This window comes from Drepanopeziza brunnea (assembly GCF_022702325.1).
Source record: "Drepanopeziza brunnea f. sp. 'multigermtubi' strain 214-2 chromosome Unknown ctg4, whole genome shotgun sequence".
Lineage (NCBI taxonomy): Eukaryota > Fungi > Ascomycota > Leotiomycetes > Helotiales > Drepanopezizaceae > Drepanopeziza > Drepanopeziza brunnea.
In genome coordinates, this window is record NW_027094067.1 from 1,941,702 (window position 1) to 1,955,377 (window position 13,676).

Consider the following 13,676-nt stretch of genomic DNA (forward strand, 5'->3'; position numbering starts at 1 on the left):
ACTAGCCGTCTTTCAACATTTTGGATATTTTTTTCACTTACTGGTTCTCTTCGCAGGCGTATGGAAATGGCATTCCGGGCAGTGCTAGTACTAATCCTGCGAAAGTGCTACGAAAGGAAATATACAATTCAAGATTCCATTATCCGCTGGGAAGACAGGCACGACATAGGAAAGTGCAGGTATCGTCTTGTTTGTCGACGTAGGCATCGAAAAGGTCTATCCAAGTGAAAGAGCAAGGAAGCCATGCCCATCTCAATACAGTAATTCATTAGAATACCGGGTTCGCGCTGAGAAATCAAGTATCGCCCTTAAGCATTCGCTAACCTCTACTCTAAAATTAAATGCTTCGCAGCTGCGATTTCTACCCGCCTTCTAACTCCATGCCTCCGTACCAAATGCACCTTATACACCTATTTCATCAATAATATCATACAGCGGGGAGCAGGCGTACGAGGGATTCTGATTTTATCTATCCTCTCGAAACCTTGCTAGCCCCCTCTCTCAACAAGACCACTAACCTCCCCACCGTCTCTCTCCTCCGCTCCACGGGTAGCTTACACGAAAAACAGCTGGCGAGTGTGCTTCGCCACTTGCAGGCGCCTCGAGGCTTGTCTTTCCCTGACAAACTCCATGGCAAAGTTCCTACATCACTTTCATAAAATTATCCATCTCAGTCAGTCCATCTGTTTCGAGAGTCTCCATTAACTCGACGTATTGCTGTGGGTTGAGACTGCCTTTTCTCATATTTCGATAGTCGTGGTCTTCCCCGGCATGAGACCCAAAAGCAAAGGAACTAGATTGCATGAGGTACGCCGGATCAGGATTGACTGGGTGTGCCATCTGTGGTGGTGGCGGCGCCGGCATCTGAACCTGTTGGCTCGGGGCTACTTGATTCCAAGCATTGGGTAGACCATGAGGGTGCGTGAACTCAGGAGGGAAATAACTGAAGCGACGGTCCGTCTGAATGTTGGGAGGAGTTCCGAATATAGAGCCGGATCGGAAAGTTGGTGGTGGAGGAGGGAAAGTGTTGACTGGTTCCGGCATTTGGCCGAAAACGTAGCTAAATTGTGGAGTCGTCGGGGAAAACGTCTTTTGAGAAAATGCGATCGAATTGGGGGTCGCACTGGACTGTTCTGAGGCCGACGGGGAGTTGGCGTCTGTAAGAGATGCTGGCGAGGTTACTGATTGCGATGAAGATACTTGGAGATGATCCATTGTATCGTAGCTTTTCAGACAAGCCTTAGCCAACTTGGAGTAGAGCTGTGAGGCTGCTCCTGTTCCTGGCCAACGTTCCCTGCACTTGACAATAATGCCTAGTGCAATATCAATGTTTTCCTCCAGCTCGTCTTTGGGATGCAACGCGCGGACTTCGGGATATGATATTGACCATAGCATCGTATTCACTGCCTGGAAGAGGTTTAAAACAAATATCCACGTAATGTCAACCACACACGTCTCCATCTGCTTGCTCAGATCTCGGATGTTGTTAGAAGCCGCGTCGTAGCACATCTTGGCGGAACGAGTCATGGGTTTAGGGACTTGAGGCGAAGGGCGTAAAAGGGTCATTATCATAGTTCTGTGTCTACCTATGAACCTGGTCACGCTGTCAGTGGAAGAGATACCAGCGAAGAGAAAGGGGAGTGAATTACCAGTCTTTACTCCACGGAGGGTTTGTAGGACATGCCTCAACCCAGTCCTTCAGCTTCTGCTCCATCTGTGCGTACCAAGGATGGTCTTCGCTCTTCGGCTCTGATCGCTTCCTCTGATAAAGTACCCGACGGATTTCAGCTTGGAGAAGTCTCATCCGGAGGAAATGTATAGCAACAGTCTTCTTTTCAGATACCGGCCCCGGAAGTATCCCATCGGCAGTAATGTATTCGTCATCTATGGGCTCGAAGAATTCGACGTCTACATGATCTTGGCCGGTCGCAAAGGAGCTTGGGCGCCCCATACTTTGTGCAAGGCCAAACTCCATTGACAAGATGATCCAGGAAAGACGCCGTCTCATATCAAGCTGAAGCGGGTTGACCAGACCAAGTGACACCCCTTGGGTTATTGTCTTTTCTTCCGCTAACCCTAGCTGCTGGCAAAGCTTAGTTGCTAAGCCCACAACATAATAAATGGCGGTCCGAGTAGGGGTCAGTAGAGAGTACATAGCCACCAGGACCAAGCATTGAAGTGTTTTGATATCCTTCGGACGAATCACAGCTTCCATGTAAACCATAGCAGCTAGGTAGTAACTGTCTGCTAGACCGGCGTACTGTGTATCTAGCTTCTGCATGGCTATTGCCAGTACCATCCGGACGACAAAGTTTTTGTAAGGGTCGGAGTTCCCATCGTACACTTCTTGCACGTCTTTTTGCAAGGTTGGCTCGTGCAAGGTCGGCATCAGATATTGAGCTGCAGAGATCGTGAGACTTCCTCTCCGCCAACAGGGGCGCTAGCCAATAAACAGGCATACTATCAACAGGACTCACCTTTTTGATTGAACACTTCCAACAATTTGTCCGTTACCAGACGACTGGGTAATGTCGGTGCTGGAACAGCACTAATCATAGGGTATGATTTTTTTCGCCCCGTAGCCGCTTCCGGAGAAGGCAAGGGACCTCGCCTCTGCCGGACCTCGGGCACCAGCTCGCGGATGCTCCTCGAATCCGTGTACTTTTTCGCCTCCTCCATGACAAGCCTTGTCATAGCGATACCACTGGAGGGTCCCAGAAACCGCGGGGTCTCGTCATCCTCATCTAGGCGGACAAGACCGCCCGGCCGTACGATATCTTCGGTGTTCTGTGGAGATCCCTCGTCTTCCGTGTATTGGCTGAGCTCGTTCTCCAAGGCCCGGACTTTGTCTTGAAGGCGGATCACATAGGTGCGAGATATCTTCTTCCCTTTGCTTGTGTCGTAATATTCGCATGTTGCGCCAGCTCGCTCACAAGGCAGGCATCGCGGCAGGTTGGGGTCGCATCTCGTTTTCCTCTGGGTTCCGGTTAGTACCAGAATTGGGATGAATATGACGGACTCATAGGTGTGAGGAGGCCACGAACCTGACGGCATCGGCAACATGCTGTCAAAGTATGTGCGATCCGGGGAGACGGCTCGATGTCGCTTTCATGGCTGCTCTCTCGGGCACGTAGGGCTTTCGCTTCTCGGGCCCTGTTGACAGAGGTCTCGGCTTGCCGGAATAGGTCTGCGGCGTCCATCGATTCTGTCTTAAATGGTCTGGGAAAAGGAATGTGAGAATGCTACTAGGTACTGGAACTGAGACTGGGAGTGAAACTGGGAATGAGACTGAGACTGAGACTGGGACAGTGCTTTGGCTCAGAAACATAACCGTCGTCTACCGGAAGAGGGTTGATATGGTCTTCTCTGCGCATAGGCTGTGGACCCCTGTGCAGCCCAAGGAGGTAAGCAGGAAGAGTAATAAGATGATGGGTATTGGACAGTGAGCGGGTAATGGGTAGGACCACGGAGGGCTGCTTCCACGAATCTCCAGACGACGAGTGAGTGTATTTAGAACAGGAGGCTCTTCTGACATACGCAGGCAGGTAAGTCACGTATGGTAATCATAAAATGTGGTTATAATAAGGTCAAGGACATGCAGCATTCACATCAGACGAAGTGAACCGGTCTGCATTCCGTGTGGTCGTTGTCGGTCGGTCGGTCGGTCGGTCGGTCGGTCGTTCGATTCTGGGGGGGGGGGGGGGGGGGAGGCTAGCCTGGCTGCTGGGATGGGCCCCGCGACTGTCATCTGGTCAGCAATATTCCTTCCAGGACCGGGCTGCTCAGGCCAAGTGCACGTAAAGGCCAGCCAGGGCCAGGGCCCGGTCCTGCAACTATTATAAGAGAACTTAGAGAAGACAGAGAGGAAGAGGAAGAGGAAGAGGAAGAGGAAGGTCAAGGTGGTCGGGGTGCTTATCAGGAGTCCCCTGGTCAGGCCACGGCGAATCCAAGAATAGGTATGAATATAGTAGTGATGGTAGAGAGATACGGGTCGGCTAGAGTGAGATAGAGTGATAGAGAGATAGAGTGATAGAGAGATAGAGTGATAGAGAGATAGAGATAGATAGAGTGATAGATAGAGTGATAGATAGAGTGATAGGTAAAGTAAATAGATAGTTGTAAATAGTAGCAATACCTTACAAGTCGGGAGGTAATTAGATGATGCATATAGTAGGGTAGTAGGTAGTAGGTAGTAGGTAGCAGGTACTACTCCGTACAGTGTTGATATAAAAGTGGATAGGGCAGAGAGATTGGACCGCTCTGAATGGTGTTGTCTGGATTGGGGGTCATTCATCACTCTATATTTGGGATGATCCTGAACATGGGGGAGCGACGCATTTTTACTCTGTACACGATTTTACACCTTTTTACTTTGACTTACTAGTAATGTTCAATGTTCCCTCACCCACTCTGCAACATGCAATGCGCACGCACGGCTGCATCCGCACTCAGTGCATTGGTCACGCGTCGGTATCGGAATCGGCTGGGTATCGGCCGGCACTCGGGTAATTTTCCTACGGAGACGTACGGTACAACTACGACTACGACCTACGCCAACTAAACCAACTAGTCCTGCTATCACTTGACCGACGGGAAGGTATCCTGGCTTGGGGGCCCGGTGAAATTAACACGAATATACGGAATTAGAAACCCCGTTGCCTTTTATCACCACCGTCCCCAGGGCTATGTATGTCCCTCATCGCTTGGCAGTCCCTACTTAGCAGTACAATTACTTACAACGACGACTTTCCTATAGATCTATTGATGATCCTCGGACGGGCGGACGTGAAATGCTTTTAAAGATTGGAATAATCTCGCTCTCCAGCAATCCAGCAATCCAACAATCCAACAATCCACCGATCTAACGATCTAACGATTTAACGATCTAACTAACGATCCACCAGTCCACCAGTCCACCAGTCCACCATCACCATCATCATCATCATCAACATCAACATCAACATCCTCCTCCTCAATATCATCATCCGCCGTCTTGTGTCCTTTCACAGTCATCAACAACAACAACAACAAGTGCAAGCAGGCAAGCAAGCCATCAGCCGTTGAGAGCTCGGACCAACTCAGGCAAAAACGAGACCCGAGACCCCGAGCCAGTGCGCTCCGTTCCTCTCCACCACCCACGCATCCTCCCGAGCCAGCAAGACCAACAACGTCCGACCTCTGGGCCCACCGTGTAGTAGTAGTGTGTACGTGAATAGGTAAGTCAGATAAGTTATATACACACATACACATACACACACACATACACATACACATACACATACACATACATATACACATACACATACACATACACACACACATACACATATACATACACATATACATATATACTTAGGCGCCGCCCCTTCCTGATATCAGAGTTAGAGTGAGACAAAGAGTGCGTACCCAGATAGATATTTATTAACTTGCGAAGAGGCTGCATTGGACTGGACTAGACTGGCGTGGTCTGGTGTCTGGTCTGATACAGGAACTGGAACGGGAACGGGAACGGGGACTGGTGAAGCGGAAATCCGAGTCGAGGCAATTTACTCGACCGGAATTGGGAAAAGAAGAAAAGAAAAGAACGGTCTCGAGGACAAGGAGAGCACGGATTGTGCCACAGATCACACCAGAATCTGGCACCGGTGAGTCCAAGTCACACATCTTCTATCGTATCCTACCTTGGTCTCACCCTGTCCTGTCCTGTCCTGTCTTATCGCCGGTGAGAGAACAGTGAACTCCCAAAAGAAACGGCCGGCGCCACCTTCTCCTGTCTGGCTTGAACTTCCCGGCCTGTGAGATTTCCAAGCTCCTTCGAGAAGCCTGGAATCCACTCGCCAACTCATACTCCAATATCGAAACCGAGACTGACCTGGCGATGCAGCACCAAAAATCAGTTGGGGAAAGATGAAAGCGTGGAAATTCGAGACCCCCACCACGTAGACACCAAAATCAACTCATAGCTTCGCGACCTTGCGCGATCAGCAACTTCGTCAGTATTAAGATGCACCGCTTTGGCCAGAGCCCGGCGGATACGCCTCTGCTGAGAGTGTCCCGGCCCGTCTCGGCTTGTTCAAGATGTAAGCGCAGAAGTACTCCCAGATAGATTGTGGTCTGACTGCGTAAACAGGTCGCGCTGCAAAGATCAAGGTTCGAGAGAAAAATCCTAATCTGACGCCGTTGGGCTAACAAATAGCTCAGTGTGACGGGAAACTTCCAGCCTGCACTGCCTGTGAGAAATCAGGGCGAGCAGCAGAGTGTTCGAGTGCTAATGACCAGTTTGCCAAAGGAAAGGAGAGAAGGTATGTGGAAAAGATACCCGGCCTCAGTGAGACGATGCTGATTGTCTACCCCAGCTATGTCGCGTCTCTTGAGTCCCGTGTGGAGAAACTTGAGAGGAGAATCAGCTACGCCAGGTCTCGGAAAGCATCTGTAGCCATGCACGACGCTGATTTTACCGAGATGCCTGATCGCAAAGATTCACTGGCCACGATACGCGCCGCCATCTACGGGAAGGCGGCTCGGAAAAGGGAGACGGCCGACGTAAACGAGCTCGTGTCGGATTTTGGGTTCCTGTAAGTGTATTTATTCATTTACTTACGCCCCATTCGCTTCCAAATCGGGCTGATCTGATCGTTTAGCTCGGTCAATGCCACTACCCGCGATTTTGAAAAGTCAACAACGAACATGACCTTCGCACGTTTGATCCTTGCCGCCGCGAACAACGAAGCGGTACCGGAATCCCAGCCTTTTCAACTACCGCCGAGAACAACCGCCATGGCACTATGTCAGTATTACCTGGATAACGTGTTCGCCATTTCTCCCGTGTTTTCCGAGACGGCCTTGTTCAACGCGCTCGATGCAGTTTACCAGGAGAACGGTCGCCCAGTTACCGATTTCGAACATTGGCTCCTGTATATGGTCCTAGCTATTGCCTCTACCGGTCAATCCAGAAGCAATCAGGATGCCTTGTACGTAGACGGCCTCCTCTGGGTCGGCCGTGCCTTGCGATACGCTGATAGTGTCCTCATGCCTGGCTACGTATCACAAATACAGGCTCTGATCTTGCTAGTGCAATATTCAATGCTGGATCCTGCTCATTTCGATACCTGGCACCTGATCGGCTTTGCTTGTCGAGCGGTTGTAGATCTAGGCTTCCACCAAGATCCGCCGAAAGAGCAGCAGACCGATAAGAAACTCTTAGAGCTTCGACGCAAGATCTTTTATTGCGTGTATTCTCTTGATAGGTATGTCAGCCGGCCAGTAACAGCTCACTGTGCTCACTCACATGTTCCAGGTCCATCAGTATGGTCCACGCTCGATCTTTCTCGTTCACAGATGACTCCACAGCTGTCATCTTACCTTCAGTAACATCCATGATACCCTCTGGTCCTCCTGGGCGCTCCATTATGGGGCCGCATTCCTTAGAGGCCGCCGTTCTTCTGTTCCAATTTCGTCGGTTGCAATCTTCCTGGTACCAGGAACTCTTTAAATCCAGTCGCGATCCTCTTCAAAACTCCTCCGTCTACATCTGGCAAATGTGCCAAGAGATGCGAGAATGGTCTGAATCAATTCCAGACGCCTTGCCTCTCGCTTGGAAGGACTTCTTCGACCTGGAGGTGCTTTACAGTTATGTCTACTGCATAGCCCCTTCTTGCCGTGTCCGGACCGTGGTCAATTACGGCAAAACCCTTATCTTCGAGTACAGCATTGCATACATGCAAAAAATATTCCCCATCAGCAAAGACCCGGTCAACACGGCATTCTATACTTACCACGACGCGTTACGTGTATATTTTGTCGGCGGTCAATTCCTGTCCGTCCTTACGGAGAGCGCAAACACACTTCTGAATGGCGTCTTGCCATACTCGCCCGTCCTTCCAGGCACTCCGTCACCGCCACCTCTCCCTAACAACGCAGGAATTGACAACGTTGATAGGAGTATCGATTGTATTATCCACATCAAGGAGACGCTTCGGACGTTTGGCCATCGCTGGGAAGACTCGAAGGCACTCCTGTCGAGCTTTGAGATGCAGGCCGAGCCGATGGTTGCGGAGTTACACCGGAAGAAACGCCAGCTTGAAGAGTTAATGCGGAATATTCACAGCCCTTCTAGCTACATAGTTCGGCCTCCGTATGAACAGATGGGGCACATGAGTCCCACAAAGTGGTCGAATATGGTTCCCAGTCTCCCTAGTCAGGGTGGACCCAGTGGTGGTCCGTCGCATGGTATGTAGGTAGTCACTGGTGCTCATAATCAATCAATATGCATTCTTGTTACACGATTCCAAGAGCGCAATACGATGGTGCTATTCGCAGTGTGCTTTGGACGGTGAGAGAAACTCGTAATTTGTCAAGACTCAAGCAGGAAAAGCTTTCCGTGCTTGAAGTCGTTACAAAAGGGATGCATCATGAAATCACTCTCGGAATCTTTGATCCCGCTAAGCCTTTGAGGACAAGCTATGCGCTGTCAACTTTCAACTTTCATGGGTGCATTGTCAATACAAGTACAAGTAAGTAGGCGCATTTTGCGCTGGTGTCCGCAGTCTAGTCCACGCGCCCCTTTATCGTCTTTCTGGACGCTCCTCCCACTTATTCATTGAACTGTCAAGACAGCATTTCGGGACAGCTCCTTCCTCGCTTAGCACTCAACACATACATACCATAGGCTTTTATCTTCTGGAGTCGCTCTTTTTTCGTCCACCTCTTCAAGATCCCCAATATCCCCAACATCCATTGGCATCCCAACATAACGCACATTATATCTTTCAGCAACGCATCGTAACCACCACCAACGCTTTTCATTGCATCATTAGAGCACCATCGGATTTATTCTCGTCCCCCATCGCAAGCTCTGCAGAGCTTCTCATCAGGTCTCTCTCACTACAGTCTACCACAGGCAAGCACTCCAGTCTCATCCGCATCTTTCACCAATCAGACCTACCCTCCTAATCTATCTCAGTCTTCAAACAGCTCACGAATTCAGGACACAAAGCAATCGCGACGATGCCTATCAGGCAGGCGGTTTCCCTCGAATCCATCCCACCCGCACCCCCTCTGAGTGCAAAGGGGCGCAAGATTCTGTGCCTCGCCCTTATAGGCATTTTTGGAGTGTTCGTGCTGAGCTGGGCAGCCAGTCGGCACGCGGAGAACCGGATCAAGCACCATGGGCCTCCGTCTCGTGGGGCAGTGGTCCAAAGCAGACAGCTTGTCGTGCCCGTCGCCCATGTATCGGCGGGTCGCTGTAAAATGAACATTGCCGGCGTAGAGAGGGTAATGGAGACGGATTCCGACGAACATCGGCCTGTAAGTTATGGCAATTTCTCCTTCTCAATGTCGCCAGACATTCGGGGCACTTTTAGATTCTGACTCGAAAGCGATCGCCTCTCAAATGGACGAATCACCGTGGGCCGCCAAACCATCACCCTGGCGGCGATACCAAGGGCCTCCTCGTCCATTCAGAGGCAACTTCGAAGTTCAGACGGTCTGTCGTAGATGAACACCACTACATTCCGCCATACTGGAGAAGTACCAGCCCAGATGTCACGTCCGAGGCCGGTCACTTTGCTGCTGCACCAGAGCCAATTCATCCGATACAGTATACCATCCAGTCTCAGAACCAAACTCACCCGACTTCCGCCCGAACTGGACGTAGCATTCTCAGCATCAAGAACTGCCGCAATGCCACGACAGGTAGCGAAAGGCGCCAGTGCGAATCGGACCACCAGGCCTCAATCATCCTCTACTCATGTATTGGTGTTTTCGGTGCTTCGGTCTTGCTGCTTGGCCTTCTCAAGTGCCTCATGTGCTTTAAAGCCAGAAGCAAACGACCTCCACCCATGACACAAGAGATGAGGGCCAGACTTGAGCAGAAGAGTGGCACAACCTCACCAGCGACTCTTGGGGATAGCATGGCATCTAGGGTACCCGATGGTAGCCGGCACATGACGCTGGACGGTGCGAACGACGAGGCTTGGGTGGTGCAGCCGAGAGGTAGATGGAACCCCTTCAGACGATGGGTAAGTTTGATTTTCCTCACAAGTTGTTCGCAATCCTGACTCCGTGCAGCGAAGCGCTCCTGGTCAATTCTCTCCTACACCCCAGAGACGAGTGCCCCGCATCCCAACTTTGAAGTTGCCTCAGCCTGTGTTCACAACCGTTCGTAAATTTAGTGGAATTGGTTTCGATGGACTGTCGTTATCATACAGGCCAGCTGCGAGGCAGAGGGACGCGGACATCACTCGCATGAAAGTATGTACTGCATTCTCCCTCTTTTCAACCTCTCAAACCCCTCTAGGCTGAGGTTACATACTGACTTTGCTGGAGTGGATGTCTGCTGTCTGAAGTTTGGCAGTGCTTTGATAGCCTGCGAAGGACTGCTGGTTTTGAGGGATTGAATGTTATTGTTATCGGGGTTGACGATTATAACTTACCGCCCTTTATGGATCAAGGCCGGTCTTGATGCATCTGTACCCACTCGCCACCAATTCAGGAAACCACTCGCTATTCTTGATACTTCTCCGGCTTCTGTTTTGCTTCTTTGATATCCCTAAACAAGTGATATATGTATAATGACCCTCAGCCTTGCGGCTCGCATCGTCAAGAGTAAATAATACCGGAGGCGTAGATTTGACTTCTGTCATGACCATCGTTGTTTGGATTCCAATATCCCTTATTCAAGTATCTGGAGGCCGATTTTAATAAAGTATGGTTACAGACGACGCAGGAAGTTGATGGGGTAGTCGATGACAGGCAGTTCTGTCGCTAAAGTCATGGCAATCATTCGACGCACGTGACACCGTGTCATTGACTTTCGACAATCTTGTATTCCCTCCTGCAACACCTTACATGAAGTGGCATGTCCGCCGAAATGGTGGGTATCAGAACAATAAGCCTCTTTTATTGACTTCAGCTCACCTTAAACCAGGATAAAGAAGAGTATTATCGGCAGCTCTACTCGCTGAACGACAGCTCCGACGACGAGGAAGATACCAATGACGCCTGGGACTGCCTAAGGCAAAGCAAACCTCCTTTATTGCAATCCGTTCCGACGCCAGCGGAGCCTCCATCTCATATCTCTCGGAGAAAAAGCGAGCCTTTGTCAACGAAAGCGACAGGAATTCTCCGAACCACCTCGGCGCCTGTCACGAGCACTAGCGCCCCAAAAGCACCTATTGTCCGCAAGTCGTCTTCACTTCGCTATGATATCTCGACTCAAGATATCGTGTCCTCCCCATCTGAAGTGATCGACCTCACGAGTCAAGCGACAATCCCACGGCCTATGCCTGAAAAGAGCGTGTCGACTCCCAACATCGGCTCGGTCGTCATGAATAATAGTAAAGGGATCGAAGCCATGCTTATTGCTAAGAGTAAGAAGAAAAGGGGGCGGACTGCAAAAGCAGCAGTCACGAAGGATCCGAATGGGGTTTCTTTCAAGCTGATGCCTGAGGGGAAACGGTTTCTTGATGGCATAGTCATCTACTACATTCCTCCGGATCTCAAGGGAGGTAGGGATCTCCGTATCAGCAAAGCCCTGGGATTCGGGGCCAAGTGGACGAAAGAGGTGTGTGCTTAAGTGGAGCGCTTTTCCTCTCGCCTATTTTATCTTCTCTATCATCGCCTTCTCCCTTTACAATATGCCCATCGCGACTAATATATTTGTAGTGGACAGCTGAGATCACGCATGTTGTGGTCGAGAACGGTACAGGATACGATCACAAGTTTGTCATGAAGCACCTCTCCGATAAGATCATCTCAGACGTGTTCCCAGGAGGTATTGCTCTCGTCACCGATGAGTTTCTGATCGTATGCTTCGAGTGCAGATTCGCTGTCGACCCTAAACAGAAGAAGTTCGCAGTCCCAGGAGACCCCCAAAGAGCTATCGAAGAGCCAAAGCCGTTGCCAGAAGTTCCAACATGTTCTCAAAACCCCGAATATTCTCTTCAGCTCAAGCAAGCGAAATCCAGGAAAGGAGACCACGTTTCCGAGAACACACCATCTCAAAGCCAGCGGTCTGCGCAAGGCGGACCATCGCAAGATCAGCTCAGCCCGGCCATCCAAGTCTCGCTCGTTCCCGACTATGCTAAAGAGCTCCAATTGACAGAAACCCTCAAACAAAGCCCTGATGTTGCAATCAAGACTGGCAAGCGAGGTGATATTCTTGACGAATTCATCGACGTGGCCCGGAAGTTGGAATATCTACCACTCGATGACGATGAGGATGATGACGATGTGGGAAACCGACCATCAACTCGAGATGATCCTGCGGACTCTGGAGGGTCTGAGGAGGAGCGGGCACGTAGCAAGTATCCTAGTAAGAAACGCAAGAAGTACGGAAATAAAGGAGCCTCTCACCAGGACAACTTTAGCTGTATGAAAGGAGGCACCGGGATTGCCCTTGAGAACAATCCAAATCGACAGACTATCGAGATCTTAGGAGAAATGGGAGCTTATTATGAGCGCATACGTGATCAATGGCGGACATTGGCTTACAGAAAGGCCGTCGGAACACTCAAGAAGCAATCCGTCAAGATCACAAGATACGAACAGGCCATTGAACTTCAGTTTATTGGACACAGGCTTGCTCTCAAGATTGAGGAAATCGCAATCACCGGTCATTTACGACGACTCGACAATGCTCGGCTGGATCCGAATGACAAGACACTCCAGCTGTTTTTGAAGATTTACGGAGTGGGACCGGGCCAGGCGGACAAGTGGATTCAAGCCGGACACAAGACTCTCGATGACTTGCGAGCTCTTCCGAATTTGCACAAGAACCAGAAGGTTGGTCTCGATCATTACGATGACTTTGAGACCCGCATTCCTCGAGACCAGGTCACAGCTCTAGGTGAGATTGTCAAGAAAGCCGTGCACGAGATCGATCCCCAGGTCGAAGCCATTATCGGTGGCAGCTACCGACGGGGGGCTCTCACATCAGGAGATATCGACTTCATCATCACGAAACGTGGCACAGAATCCAGCCTGGACCTCCTTCCCTTCCTCAACAAGCTCGTCGCCCGCCTAACCCACGACGCCTTCCTCGTCTGCCCCCTCGCCGTCCCGCACCAATCCGGCTCCAAATGGCACGGCGCCTGCGTCCTGCCCGGCAACCCCATCTGGCGCCGCATCGATTTTCTCATCGTTCCCGAAAGCGAGTTTGGGGCTGCGTTGCTGTATTTTACGGGCGATGATATCTTCAATCGGAGCATGAGGTTGTTGGCGAGCAAGAAGGGGATGCGGCTGAATCAGAGGGGCTTGTATAAGGATGTCATGCGTGGGCCGGGACGGGTGAAGCTCAATGAGGGGGAGTTCGTGGAGGGGGCGGATGAGAGGAGGATATTTGATGTGCTGGGCGTTCCGTGGAGGCCGCCGCAGGAGAGAATCTGCCATTGAATTGGAACGAAAGGGTATTGGAAAATGGAAAATGGATGTTGGTGTTGGTGTTGGTATTGGGTTGGGGCGAGAAGGGACTTAATTGCATAGCATTGATTGGAAAGGTATGGGTTTTTTGGCAGAGAGTTCTGTTAGGAGACGAGGCATCGTTCGATTTCGGGTGGATGGGAGGTGGACTTGGGTCAACGTCAGGATACCAACCAGCGTCAAGGGGTTCCTGGGTATGGAGTAGGTGCATTGGAATTGGACCAGGGAACCGATTTGAGAGGGAAGAACTGGATACT

At 50.7% G+C, this 13,676-nt stretch overlaps 4 protein-coding genes across 4 annotated transcripts; 3 read left to right on the plus strand and 1 right to left on the minus strand.

The window, feature by feature from the left end:
• Positions 1-642: 642 nt before the first annotated feature.
• L3040_003342 (uncharacterized protein) lies at positions 643-3,200 on the minus strand (the record flags this gene model as incomplete). The annotated part of the gene is made up of 4 exons (XM_007297464.2): positions 643-1,594; positions 1,650-2,400; positions 2,478-2,976; positions 3,045-3,200. 4 exons carry the CDS (start codon positions 3,198-3,200, stop codon positions 643-645), a joined length of 2,358 nt encoding a protein of 785 aa, XP_007297526.2.
• Positions 3,201-4,417: 1,217 nt separating this feature from the next.
• On the plus strand, positions 4,418-8,237 carry L3040_003343 (uncharacterized protein; the record flags this gene model as incomplete). The annotated part of the gene is made up of 13 exons (XM_066154436.1): positions 4,418-4,505; positions 4,682-4,687; positions 4,757-4,785; positions 5,113-5,216; positions 5,386-5,398; positions 5,624-5,645; positions 5,885-5,939; positions 5,986-6,080; positions 6,131-6,150; positions 6,202-6,302; positions 6,357-6,575; positions 6,642-7,247; positions 7,298-8,237. The coding sequence occupies 13 exons, from the start codon at positions 4,418-4,420 to the stop codon at positions 8,235-8,237; spliced, it is 2,298 nt and encodes a 765-aa protein (XP_066012396.1).
• Positions 8,238-9,006: 769 nt separating this feature from the next.
• On the plus strand, positions 9,007-10,315 carry L3040_003344 (uncharacterized protein; the record flags this gene model as incomplete). The annotated part of the gene is made up of 4 exons (XM_066154437.1): positions 9,007-9,306; positions 9,378-10,019; positions 10,069-10,251; positions 10,298-10,315. The coding sequence occupies 4 exons, from the start codon at positions 9,007-9,009 to the stop codon at positions 10,313-10,315; spliced, it is 1,143 nt and encodes a 380-aa protein (XP_066012397.1).
• A 555-nt stretch (positions 10,316-10,870) lies between these two features.
• Positions 10,871-13,392, plus strand: L3040_003345 (uncharacterized protein; the record flags this gene model as incomplete). Its single annotated transcript, XM_066154438.1, has 3 exons — positions 10,871-10,873; positions 10,928-11,563; positions 11,665-13,392. The coding sequence occupies 3 exons, from the start codon at positions 10,871-10,873 to the stop codon at positions 13,390-13,392; spliced, it is 2,367 nt and encodes a 788-aa protein (XP_066012398.1).
• Between the last annotated feature and the right edge of the window lie 284 nt (positions 13,393-13,676).